At 42.4% G+C, this 13,950-nt stretch overlaps 1 protein-coding gene across 2 annotated transcripts; it reads left to right on the top strand.

The window, feature by feature from the left end:
* The first annotated feature begins 2,853 nt into the window (after window positions 1-2,853).
* On the top strand, window positions 2,854-12,933 carry LOC308098718 (3',5'-cyclic-AMP phosphodiesterase 4D-like). Of its 2 annotated transcripts, XM_080447139.1 has the most exons (10): window positions 2,854-2,929; window positions 3,177-3,270; window positions 3,605-3,777; window positions 4,549-4,647; window positions 5,898-6,062; window positions 7,332-7,431; window positions 8,578-8,732; window positions 9,728-9,850; window positions 11,154-11,336; window positions 12,232-12,933. In XM_080447139.1, the coding sequence occupies exons 1-10, from the start codon at window positions 2,915-2,917 to the stop codon at window positions 12,649-12,651; spliced, it is 1,527 nt and encodes a 508-aa protein (XP_080303265.1). In that variant the 5' UTR covers window positions 2,854-2,914; the 3' UTR covers window positions 12,652-12,933. The 2 variants fall into 2 exon arrangements, with proteins under 2 accessions (XP_080303265.1, XP_080303264.1); XM_080447138.1 differs by lacking the exon at window positions 11,154-11,336 and having other exon boundaries at window positions 2,869-2,929.
* The last annotated feature ends 1,017 nt before the right edge of the window (window positions 12,934-13,950 follow it).

Here is a 13,950-nt window from a genome sequence, read left to right as displayed (position 1 = left end):
TTACAGCTACACAGGGGATCTAATAGTTACACCATTTGCACAGGTGAGTTTTGCTGCATGCAGGGCTGGGGCTTGGGTATGTGACAGTGTAATAATTCAGTTCTGCAGGCTCTACAGTAAGAATACAGTACATATACTGGCCCGGCTTAATACACAAGCTTTAGGGCTGCAACCCGGGGCACCAAAGAAAAGAAACGGTGCCGAAATACAGTCCGGGGGCTTCTGAAATAGTGCTAAATCGGTACTGAAAAGCGTTTGCAGCACCCCTCACCCCACTGATGAAGTGGCCGCAGCTGGAGCAGTTATCAGAACTGCCATTTGGCTATCAGTTTGGCTTTCAGTGGTGGTAAATCTTATTTTTTAGTTAAATTTAGTTGGTTTGTTTTGGTTTGCCCCCCTATTTAAGCCATTGTGGGCAGGAACCCCTATTTGTAACTATACCTTTCAAGACGGGAACCCCTTTTAGGGTTCCTGTTGCTACGTACAGTACATAGCAACATACATCTTTTGTAATTTTTTTATAAATATTTTAAGTTTTTCAGAAAAGGTCAGGATTTAGAAGGCGTTTTTAGAATCGGCCGGTACGTAGTTACAGGTCAAGATTTCTCTTTTCTTTTTTAATATGCAGCAGATTAATATTTCACAGCACACTGAGCACAGCAACAAGTCCCACTTCAGTGTCAGTGCCATATTACACACAACCAAAATACCGGCACGTTACACGAATCCAGGCTGGAAGACTATTTGTTTTTCTTTTTTTAATGTGGTACTGTAAGTGGTTTTGCAGAATCACACAGCTATGGCATGCCAAAAAAGACCACAAAAGAAGACAAAAGAAAAACGAAACTAAAGCTAAACCATGTTTGCCAAGTTGATAGATGTAGCCTATTTTAAATTAATAACGCTTTCATTTGGGGTCCTGGCCTGAAGCGTCAGGTCCCTGGGCTGTAGAAGCTGCTTGGTATAAGAAGGCCCTGGTGACATATACCAAAGTATTTCTAAAATCACTAAACTACTTCATCTTTAAGATTTACAAATAGATTTACTGTGAGTATTTATAGTTGTAGTAGTCAGTAGTATTATTAATTGGATCTCTCTGTACAGGTACTCGCTAGCCTGAGGACAGTACGCAGCAGATTTGCTGCTTTGGCCAACTTACAACAAGACAGAGTCTCAAACAAGTAGGTATATCTCTCTACTCTCTCATGTTATGATGCCTCTCTGAAGCCATTAAATTAATAATAAAAAAACACAATTTTAACCACTTAAACCAGGGGTCTTCAACGTTTTTCAGGCCAAGGACCCCTTAGCTGAGAGAAAGATGAAGCAGGGACCCCCACTACATATTGGATTCATGTTAAATGTTTGTTTTCAGACATTTAACCACTTAAACCCTCAATACTTTGTAAACTTGACCTTTGGCTTGGCACTTGGTCTGCTCTGCTCTTTTTCCCTCTACACAAAAAAAAACTATTGCGGATCTACAAGCTCTGTGACACGTTGTGAGCTTGTAGATCTGCAATTTTTCGGCCAATGTTCCCCCCAGAATAGGGATGCGAGGGTTCAAATGGTTAATGTAAAAATAAAAAAAAACAAGTCCCTATCACACAAAGATTTAGTGCCCACCCTGCAGTATTTCTGAGGATCCCTTAGGTGTCCCGGACCCCCTGTTGAAGACCCCTGACTTAAACCATATATACTTAGTTGACCGAAGCCCCCCAGGGCCCTAGATCTGCTAGAATTTCCATATTTAGTCTACAACAAATCTCTTCGCTTATATAGCATATCTACTTGTAGATCGACTATTTTCGTGAATGTTCACCCCAGAATTGGGACCCTGGGGTTCAAAGGGTTTTAACCTATGATTAGATATTGTCTCTTGGTCTGAACCACATCTGTGTTTTTCCAACACTTTTCCCTCTTCATCTTCTTTGCTCACAGACGGACCCCCTTGTCTCACCAACCCCCTGCTATCAAAGCTCCTGTGCCAGGTGAGACAAAATAGACACAATGACCCGACACAACATGTCCTCTCACTGGATGCAAATGAACTGTCATCACATTGTGTGCCTCTGGGAACACAACACACCTAATCAATAATACATACTGATTAGGGATGGGACAGTTAAACGGTTAACCGTAACCGTTTAGGACTTAATAACCCAAATTGAGTCATACATAAAATATTAACAGAATAATGGAATAAATCACTTAAATATAATCTACAATTGTTCCTCATACAATATTTTTCAATACCAAAAAAAAACATTTGAAGCGAAGAAAACAACCTTGAGATAAAGACCTAATGTATGTTACGATATATGTTTTAGGCCCTCGAACTGCCCACACATAGGACTGCAACTTTATTTATTGATATGATGTTTTAGATGGTTAACCGCGGTTAATCGCCCACAGTCCAAAGCTTAAATATTTACCAAAAAAAGGTCCAAATGCCCATCCCTAAATAATGTTTTAAAAAAAACTCATGTTGATATGAGCAGGCAGCGTTAATTATTATAGCATTAAAACTTAACCCATTAAAACCGGGAAAGCATCTGTATCATTTTAGATTTTAGCATTGGCTATTCAAAAACGTGAGAACTACTGGTTTAGAAGGCATTTGTAGAATCAGCCTCAGGTCTTAATGGGCAAACTACAGTAGATAAACCCTAGCATCCCTATTCTGGGATGAAGTGGTTACATTTTACATGTGACTTGGGCTCACGGAGAAGATGTTTTCATTGCTAAAACTTCACAGAAATCAACGAAAATATGATTCCCTCTCTACCTCCCTGTTTTGTGTCTCTGTGTTTCAGAGGAGGCCCAGCAGAAACTTGCCCTGGAAACCCTGGAGGAGCTGGACTGGTGTCTGGACCAGCTGGAGACTCTACAGACCAGGCACTCTGTCAGTGAGATGGCCTCCAATAAGGTACCACTTTAAACAAGTCATTCTTACACCTCCGCTCCCATTCCTAAACTCATGGTTAAAGTTCTCAGTCACCACGACTGATTTCAGTCATTTGGATTCCGTGGAAGCCAGCGTGTCTTCTATGGAAGCATGTTGCACAGCGAAAACAGCCTAAACAGCCACCAGGCCCTGCCTTGGTCTGGCTGAGGCGCCGTGGTCGTCCTCTTCTTAACTAATATAGGACTTGTCTTTGTGTTTTTGTGTGCAGTTCAAGAGGATGCTGAACAGGGAACTGTCTCACCTCTCAGAGACGAGTCGCTCAGGGATCCAGGTCTCTGAGTTCATATCCAACACATTCTTAGGTAAAAAAAAACTAACTATATTGTGGTTTAATAAACCAAAGATCTTTCCATTTCAAAACTGTTACTTTTCAGGACTTTTCACATTCAAAAATAGCTTTTTTTGGAGCTTGTGGATCTGCTACTTTTCATACTTTTGTGTGTGACGCAGTAGTATGATGAAGTAGGGCGTTAATTTAGGAAAAAACTTTAAAAAGTTAGAATAATGAGATAAGAGGTTTCAGCCCGACAGCGACAATATCTAACAGTTTATTTCAACAAAGCATTAAACTTCTCTCTCTCTCTCTCTTTCTCGTTCTCTCTCCTCTGTATCTTGGACGTCCCCATCACTCCCCAGATAGGCAACAGGATGTGGAGATGCCCGGTCTCCTACTGGAGGAGGAGGAGAGGAGGAACAAGCGTATGAGTGAGATAAGTGGCGTCATGAAGTCCTGCCACAGCGCCGACCTCACCGACCCCAACATCCTTCGCTTCGGGGTCAAGGCCCACACAGAGGATGCTCTCGCCAAGGTGAACTCTACTGTTGTTCTTTCACCTTGACCTATAGGGCTGGGCATTGTATCGATATTATTATGTATCAATATCAGAATAGATTTTGGATATAATATGTATCGAAATCAAAATAAACTATTACCGGTAACTATAAACTGCTATTAAAAAAAGCAGAACTACACTACAAGCTCACAACAAGTCACATTGCGATGAGTTGTTAGCTTGTAGATCAGCTATTTTTGAACATGTTTGGGGGGGATGTGTGGAGGGGATGTTATCTTCACATCTCGATATTCTAGTCACAATATTAACATTGAGGTATTTGGTGAAAACATTATGATATTAAATGTTGTCCATATCGCCCTGCCCTACCTTGACCAAAAACAAACCATTTATTAGGTTGTAACAGTCCGTCTATTAATGTGGTACTATACTGCAATGCCAAATAGTGACACAAGGTGGTGCAGGTGGTGCTTTTTTTTTTTACATGGTGCTACTGCTGCTGCTGCTAGCTCTCTCTCCACCTACACTCACCCATGTTCCTATGTCCAACCATGTCCTACATACTGCCAATAAAGGGATTCTGAGTTTAAAGCCATTTCTATTGTGCATTGTTCAATGGAGAGACTTGAAAAGTCTCACAAAAAACATAACTCCACACTATCTATTAAACAGAACACAACGCAAAACTAATGTCGTCATTATGCTGAAATGATGGAAATTGAATAAAGGCCATATGTTCAGCACAAATGTGTGTCTAACAAGTGAATGTGGCTAATGTAATTTCAGGAGCTAGAGGACATCAACAGATGGGGCCTTAATATTTTCAGAGTAACTGAGTTTTCAGGAGGCCGGCCCTTGACAGTCATGATGTACGCAGTGGTTCAGGTAAACATGTGAACACATCTCACACACACACACACACACACACACACACACACTCACTCACTCACTCACTCACTCACTCACTCACTCACTCACTCACTCACTCACTCACTCACTCACTCATCATCGGCGATCACTCGAAACGCGTATGATTGTCCTCCTGTAGGAGGGTCTGGTCATCTGTGGGTCCTGAGGTGGCTGTAGAGGCCAATCCGGGATCCACAGTCTCTATTGCAGTGGGGGCATAGGGGATTGGGTAATGGTGGGTCCTGGTGCACAGCCAGCCACCACACTATCCTTGACAAAGAGAGGGCCAGGGTCCAATGGCATGGAGACCAAGACAATTGGGGGCCCATCTTTGCTGCAGCCTTCTTCCGCCTTTGTGACCGTTGCGGAGCTTCTCTGCAACCATCATCCGCCCACTCCGCCGTTGAGGTCTTTTTTTGGATCGCTCTTTGTCTGGAACCTCCCCCTTGACCTTACTGCCATGGGTGACCCTACCAGGAGCTTAAGCTCCAGACGGCATCGCTCTCAGGTTCATCAGGAACACGCAAGGCTCTCCACCACGGCAAGGTGGCGATCCAAGGAGAACACACACACACACACACACACACACACACACACACACACACACACACACACACACACACACACACACACACACACAGTATGTATAATGAACTTAGGGTGCATGAATGTCAAATGCTTGTACAGTGTGTAATGTGTTTACAGTCGTGTAAAGTAACTAAGTACATTTACTCAAGTACTGTACTTAAGTACAATTTTGAGGTATTTTTACTTTATTAGAGTATTTCTAATTTTCGGTACTTTTACTTCTACTCCAATACATCTCGGAGGATAAATAAGGATAATTCCTTTTAACAGGACGTTCATGAAAGTCCTTGCGGGCTTGTTTCCAATGAGGGCCTGTGAGCAATTAGGGGTTAAGAGTCTTGCTCAGGGACAAATTTCATTTCATTGACACAAATGCTGGCGTGGCCTGGAATCGTACCTGGGGCAACCAGGGCCTCTGGCTCCCTAGGCGGGCTCACTAACCACTCAGCTATGGCCGCCCCCCTAGAGGCAAATATTATTCTTTTTCCACCACTTTGTGTTTATGGCCACATCAATCAACACTTGAGAGGAACAGCTAGCTTGGTGTCTGAGGGTTTATAAAGTCTCTCTCTCTCTCTCTCTCTCTCTCTCTCTCTCTCTCTCTCTCTCTCTCTCTCTCTCTCTTCCATCTGGAGCAGGAAAGAGATTTGTTGAAAACGTTCAAGATCCCGTCAGACACGTTGATTACGTACCTGATGACCTTGGAGGACCACTACCGCGAAGACGTGGCGTACCACAGCAACGTCCACGCCGCTGACGTCCTCCAGTCCACGCATGTGCTGCTCTCCTCGCCTGCTCTGGAGGTATAGGAGAGAACACCATACAACTGAGTCCAATGCAATACAATAGAGGCAGTGGTTCTAAAACTTTTTCTCTTTTTTCAAGCACCCCCAAATTGATATATCTTTGACCACGGACCCCCATCTGAAAACCATTTTTGTGCCAGGGACCCCGGAGAAAATTCCAAATGATTCCACATTTTCCAATACTTTTTTCCAAAGTGACATGCTGTGAGCTTGTTATTTGTTACTTGCTATTTTTGAGTAGCCAACGTATACAAGGATAAAGTGGTTAAAACTATTGTTATGCTGTATTAACTACTTTAGCTGTTGTTCTTCATTATGATATGGCCAGCACAAGCACCGTCACACAACGCAAGGAATAAAAATCCCCAAAATATCAGTTTTATAGATGATAAATCAACCAAATTATACTCAAAGCAAATCATGGTGTTGCTGCTGTAGTGAGAGAGAACTAGAACAAATTGTTCTGGAGCTGCAGAAAAAAGGCGTAAAACATAAAGAAGAATTAACTTGACTGAAGTGGCAAGCTGAAGATTGAACGGGGGGAAATGGCCAAATCGTTCAATGAAACCCACTCTCGGGCCTGTAAGAATGGCACTATTTGAAAATGCTCGACAAATGATAAATGGACTGCATTTAAATAGCGCTTTTCTCCAAAGCGCTTTACAATGTAGTTCACATTCACCCATTCACCCACACACACATTCACGGTGGAGGACACCATGCAAGGCACCAACCTGCTCGGGTTCAGTCTCTTGCTCAAGGACACTTTGACACCAATTCTGGGGGAGCCCGGGTTCGAACTGGGAATCATCCGTTTCCCGAGCTGCCGCTCTACCTCCTGAGCCACTGCCGCCTAAATGAGACTGTGTACACCGTTTCATTAAAGAGAACCAATTTAAATCTAGCCACTCAAGCTAATTCAAATATTAACATCCTCACTGACCACATCTCATATTGTCTCTGTCGGGTAGAATCCTCATGTGTCAAAAACTGTTACTTTTCAGGATTCAAATGAAAAAAAAACAGCAAAAGTAGAAAATCAACAAGCTAAAAACGCGTCGCTTCACACCTCGTTTCGAGCTTGTGGATCTACTATACTTTTGATGCTTTTGTGTGACGCTGTGGTATGATTAAGTAGGGCGTTAATTTACTAAAAGAAATTAGAATATGGAGATAAGAGGACGACAGGGACAATCTGTGATCATCTGCTTAGCAGCAGGTAGAAATATATTCCCCGGTAATCATCTCCTTCTCCTTCTCCCTCAGGCTGTGTTCACAGACCTGGAGATATTAGCTGCTATCTTTGCCAGTGCCATTCATGATGTGGATCACCCGGGAGTCAACAACCAGTTCCTCATCAACACCAGTGAGTGTTTCCCACATCTCCTATTTCAACATCGTAGGTGGATTCATATCGGTATAGAGGACAGGACCACAAACACGCTTAATTTGAAGCTTTTTTTCTGTGTGAAAGGGGGAAATAAACATGGGGCATTTGTCCATTATCTGTCAATCCAATATGTGTTTGGGATTTTAGCGCTGACCTATCCTCAATGCATGTACAGCAGCATATTGCAGGATCTGTCTTGAGAGATTAGTCAGAGTAAAATATAATTGGAGTTTGTGCTTATTGTGTGAAGATATGAAATAATGTTTTAACCACTTATACCTTGTATACTTTATTGACCGGGTTGGTCCCCTACTTGTTTCCCCCTCTACACCAAGATCCTTTGCCAAGAATAGCTGATCTACAAGCTCACAACACATTGTGACACATGAGCTGGTAGGTCTGCTATTTCCGCCAGCAAAATAGAAAAATATATTTGCCTATTTTAAAACGGCTATAAATCAGTAAATAATTCAGATCGTTAGTTAGTTTCTTAGTAAATAAACCCCTATCTGTGTTTTTTACCCTTGTATCTGGCCTAGTGGACCTTATTCTTTCAGAAAAGTAGAACCAAAAATATAATTGAATTAGCCAGAAATTGAGATTTATTTTTATTAACACATAACTTGTTATAGGGCAAATCATTTTTGTATTAATAAAGGACATCTGCATTTCAACGATTAGTGTGCAGTTTCTACTTGTCGGAAACTATACCTTACACATATGTAACCCAGTACCATATGGTACCAACACTAGGGTATTTTCTTCTTCTTGTCATTTGTCATCAGACCAAAGATGGTTAATATAGAAAGATACCATCACAATTGGAGCCACAAGAGGTGAAATGGTACACAAATCCTTTGCTGGAACAGAGAACGGTCATAATAATAAAGTAGATGTTCTCCTCATTTGTCTCTCTGAAAGAAGCCATTTTAGTATGAAAATCTAGGGAAGATTGTGTGGCTTGTGACGATCGGGTCCAATATGACCATGGAGCTAAAGAATGGTTCAGAAGCTGTGTTCACGTTCACTCCTCCATTGGAAATAATAGACTCCCAACCTGCGTGCTGTGTCCTAAAAAGGCGACCACCTACTTCACTTTTTTTCTTTTTTTCCTTGGATTAGACTCAGAGCTGGCCCTCATGTACAACGACTGCTCGGTGCTGGAGAACCACCACCTGGCGGTGGGCTTCAAACTGCTGCAGGAGGACAACTGTGACATCTTCCAGAACCTTACCAAGAAACAACGCCAGTCCATCAGGAAGATGGTCATAGACATTGTGAGTTGAGCCTGAGCTAAGAGCCAGAGGGAGGGATTTCTCTGGACCTCTTGATGCAGTAAATGGGAGTCCTTGGAGGGGTTCCAGGGGGTCCCCCCCCCCCCAGCAAAATGTGTTTCTGTGCCTATTTAAAAATAGCAGATATACAAGCTCACATGGTGGCACGAAGTGAGGCCTTGTCGAGCTTGTGCACCTGGCACTGCTGTTTCAAAACCTTTTCAGATTGGGGTCCACGGTAAATACATATCAATTTGGGGGGCCTTGACATGTTAAGGTTAACTTTTTCTGTTAAGTCATGTTTTTTTTGGGCTTATTTCTAAAGTGTAGTCGCTTATTTGGGCTTGCTTCCAATGTTGTTTGAATCTCAAACATTTTCATGTCAAGGACACCCCAAATTAATATGAATCTGTCCGCAGACCCCCATCGTGTGCACATTGTCCTTTTATTATTGTGCTTTACTCTTTATACCCGGAGGACCAAACATGAACACTGCATGCTGTTTATATTATTAGTTCTGAAAGTGGTGTCCGGGGACCCCCAGGGGTCGTAGGAGGGGTTCCAGGGGGTCCCTAGCAAAATGTGTTATCATGGCTATTTAAAAATAGCAGATGCACAAGCTCAAAGACCGTCACTCCGTGCCGCACTGGAGATTGTGTGCAGATCCCAAAACGTATTTTATTTAATGGTGCAACGTTTCGACCTTATAGGTCTTCATCAGGCAAAAGGGAGCTTTAAACCAGTGTGCGGCAGTTTTTACCTTCATCTGCCATTTAGATTATTTTTACAGATCTTGAACGTGTTTACATGTAATCGTTTGAGAACCACTGGTGTATAGGACAAATAATGGAGCTTGAACGTGGGAAGCTATTCTCACTGAAGTGATCTATATTAATTAAAGTGTGTGTGTGTGTGTGTGTGTGTGTGTGTGTGCGTGCATGCATGTTTGCATGTGTGTGTGCTTGTGTATGTGTATGTGCGTGTGCTTGTGTGTTTAGGTACTAGCTACGGACATGTCAAAGCACATGAACCTGCTGGCCGACTTGAAGACCATGGTGGAGGCCAAAAAAGTGACCAGTTCTGGGATGTTGCTGCTGAACAACTATTCAGACAGGATACAGGTATGGTACCTGTGTCTTTAATCTGCATAGTATACCTAGATGCTAGTTGAAAAGGAACTTTATTAAACCACATGAAACCTAGCATCACTTTTCTGGGCATGTTATTCGGTGAAGAGATTTGTTGTAGAGGGGAAAATAATAAATAGTTTTCTGCCTAGAATGACATCCTCAAAATAGCGACACCGGCTTCAAAGTGGTTAAAAGGAAACTAAAGGACTCTCTCCTGCTGTCTAGATGTCAGTAACCGGCATCCCCCACTTACTTCTGAATCGGAGCCTCTTGTCGATTCTTTCATCTTCACTTGTCCCTTCAAATCAGTGGTTCCCAAACTTTTTAGCTCAAGACCCGAAAGAGAAGTCTTCCCGGGACCCAAACTAGTGAAAATAGCTGATCTACAAGTGCTTGTTGGTCTGCTATTTTCAGTTCACATTGGGTGCCAAAACCGTATATATACGGTTTTGGCCATACTAACGTTGAGTGCCAAAACCGTATATATACGTTTTTTGAAAAAATAATAATAATAATAATTTTAATTATTATTTCTATTTATTTTTATTTATTTTTATTTATTTTTATTTATTTTTTTATTTATTTTTTCCTTCACAGCAACAGGAGATATCACTCCTACAAGATTTAGACTCCAATCCACCTCCTGGTTAACTTATGACTTCAAAAACCTGTATCTCGGCTCCTGTGTACTTTTTTTTTTTACAATGTTAATTTAACTATTTTCAACTGGCTGCAACTATGGAGCGGATTACCGAATGTTTTTAATTTTTTTCCCCCGATTGTACGAGACCTGTATGTGTGTAATGAGGGGATCACCGTGAGGACGGTGATCACTGAAAATATTTTGTGACTACTTGAAAAAGGTTCAAAATCTTTACAAAATCCTGGCACTCAAAGTATAATATTTTAATAAACCTCTGGCACCCAATGTGTTATTATTATCTTAATTTTTTTCTTTGATCATTATTTATTTTTATTTTTATTAACGAAGGCCTGTTGAAAAACAAATTACATTAGTTTTTAGTTCTGGGAATTGTTGATTAAAAAAAAGTCTTTGGAAATAATTATAAATAAATGTAGTAAACGAAAAAGAAGGGACATTTACTCGCGACCCATAAGAATGTGTCCGCGACCCACAAAGGGGCCCCGCACAGTGTTTGGGAATCGCTGCTTTAAATCATCTGAGTGAACTCCACCCTATTGGGGTGTTGCTGGGTCCCTGTTTCCCTCAGGTCCTCCAGAACATAGTGTACTGTCGGGTGTTTTTACATCGCTGGGTCCCTGTTTCCCTCAGGTCCTTCAGAACATAGTGCACTGTGCTGACCTGAGCAACCCCACCAAGCCACTGGAGCTGTACCGCCAGTGGACCGACCGCATCACGGAGGAGTTCTTCAGCCAGGGAGACCGAGAGCGGGACACGGGCATAGAGATCAGCCCCATGTGTGACAGACACAACGCGTCCGTGGAGAAGAACCAGGTGAAGCTCTCACTCACAGTGGTATACAGGACGTTCGCCGATGTTTGGGTCACGGACCAATTTGTATGGGTCGCGAGTCAAATATCCCCCTTTTAACACATTGGGTGCCAGCATTTTATAATAACAGATTACGTTCAGTGCCGAAATCTCACCGTTGAGCTGCGCAGGGCTGTTTAAGCTGTAGACTCCACGACGTGCATTTCATGTGAAAAAAAGCATGCCTCCATTTTACCCGATGGTAAAATGGAGGCATGAAAAAAACAAAAAAAACTAAAAGACACCAAACACTGTTCAGACCGTGTTCGGCACCAGAGCGCCACTCTGAAAACACGGTTCAGACCGTGTTCGGCACCCGATGTGTTAAGAAAAGAAATCACAACTTTTCATCAAAATGTTTTTTTTTCTCCAAACTATTTAATAAATAAATGTAAAAAATCGAATAATTGCCATGGATAAATAATTAAAAAAAAACTGTTTAAGAAGTAGTGAAAATTGCAGATTTACAAGCTCACAACACGGCGCAAAGCGACGCATTGTGAGCTTGTAGATCTGCTATTTTCTTGTGACCCATAAACATTCAAATCTACAAGCTCACAACGCAGCACGAAGCGACGCGTTGTGGGCTTGTAGATCTGCTGCTTTCACTAGTTTTGGTCCAGGGGAAAACGTCTAATTTCGCTTTTGGGTCTTGAGCTAAAACGTTGGGGAACCAAACTAAGTAGTTTGACAGGAGCCTACATATCTACATATATAGTGTGCTCCCTCCGAACACCTAAAAGCGGATTACATTCATATGCAAACCAAAATGTGTTGCTCATTTTATTCAAACTATTTAAACTATCTTACTGAATTGACCTTCTTATGCTACGGTATCATCTATCTGTCCTTACTGCAGGTGGGCTTCATTGACTACATCGTCCATCCTCTGTGGGAGACGTGGGCTGACCTGGTTCACCCTGACGCTCAGGACATCCTGGACACCCTGGAGGACAACAGGGAGTGGTACCAGAGCCACATCCCCCACAGCCCCACCTCGTCCCTGGACGAAGAAGCAGATGCCCGCTACCTACCCCCAGGTGGAGGGAAGTTCCAGTTTGAGCTCAGCCCGGGGGAGGAGGACAGTTGGTCCGACATCGAGGGGAGAGACGGCAGCACCAGCCATGGTGGCAAAAATCTGCGTATGCAGGACTGCGAGTCGAGGGGATTCTCCTCCTCCGATGAGGAGGAGGGAGGAGGAGGAGGAAATGTGGGACTTTCCAGAGATCCTAGCATGGCGGACTTGGAGGAGGATGAGCAGGAGGGCCAGGCGGTTTGACACTGGTTCTCAAAGTGGGGTCCGGGGACCCTCAGGGGTCCTTGAGGGGGTTCCAGGGGGTCCCGAGCAAAATGAGGAACAGTTTAAACCATGGGTCTTTAACAGGGGGTCAGAGTTACAGGGGGGCCATTCACCGAAAATAGCCAGTCTACAAGCTCACAACGCGTTGCAGCGCGGTGCGTTGTGAGCTTATGGATCGACTATTATCGTGGCCAAAACAGGTTTGGTGTAGAGAGACAAAAGAGCAGATCAAGTGCAAAGTCAAGTCACGTTTCTAACCATGATGATTTTTTCCTGGAGCACACACACATTGTGTTGAGTCTGACTCTTGCCAAGTCTGCTTATTTGGCCTGTGGACCACCCCACAGGGTTTTCTAAATCTCACCTGCATAACCCAATATTATGCTGTTGTTACAAATGTGTTGCTTTTAAATGTGCAAAAGATTTTTTTTTTCAATCAATCATAACAAAAAAAAAAAAACATTTTATTTTTTTATTTTTTTAAGCAGCTAGAGAAGTGAGGGAGCGCCGCTCCCCCGCGTCCCCCCTCCACTACACCCCTGAGACAAAGAATGACACGCAGCAATAGCCGTTGGCCTTAGCAATCGAACCTGCCAGGATGCATTAGACTCTAATGCACCTAATGGCCTAGTGGTTAAGGTGCATATCACATATAGGCTCTAATGATTAGAGCCTATAGATATGTACCTTAACCACTAGGCCATTAGGTTATTTACACCTGGCTAATAGGTGTACTGTAGACCAGTAGGCTAAAGTAACCTGCTGGAAGGGAAACTGTTACTTAACCACTAAACCTTCTGTTCTTAGACAAACATATCTGAGTTGCAACTGTACTTGAACCACCTTTTTCTATCTTCACCAAATCTCTTTGCTAAAATTTCCGATCTACAAGTGCACAACACGTCATGACGCAACGCATTGTGAGCTTGTAGATTGCTGATTTTTTATACAGTATGCTTATTTCTTTACCCACCCATTTACCCGCTACCCCTGTAAGAGAAAATAATGATGTATACTTAACTTTGTTTACTTAAAGATTATTATCATCATCATCATCATCATTGTATGATTATTTTTCAAATAGTTTGTTTTCTATTTCACCTTTTCTTCAGTGAAATCCTGCTAACTACATCTGTTCCTGTTCCTATTAATTCAGTTCCTATAGTCATACTATGTCATAACAATTAAGTCATGCAACACTTTAGTTCCATAATACTTTGTTCTTGTTAGCCTACATTGTTAACAGCACAGTTATCTTTTTTTTTGTTTTTAATTCAT

This window comes from Gymnoscopelus braueri (genome assembly GCF_963280865.1).
Source record: "Gymnoscopelus braueri genome assembly, chromosome: 13".
Lineage (NCBI taxonomy): Eukaryota > Metazoa > Chordata > Actinopteri > Myctophiformes > Myctophidae > Gymnoscopelus > Gymnoscopelus braueri.
This window is presented reverse-complemented; position numbering and strand designations above follow the sequence as displayed.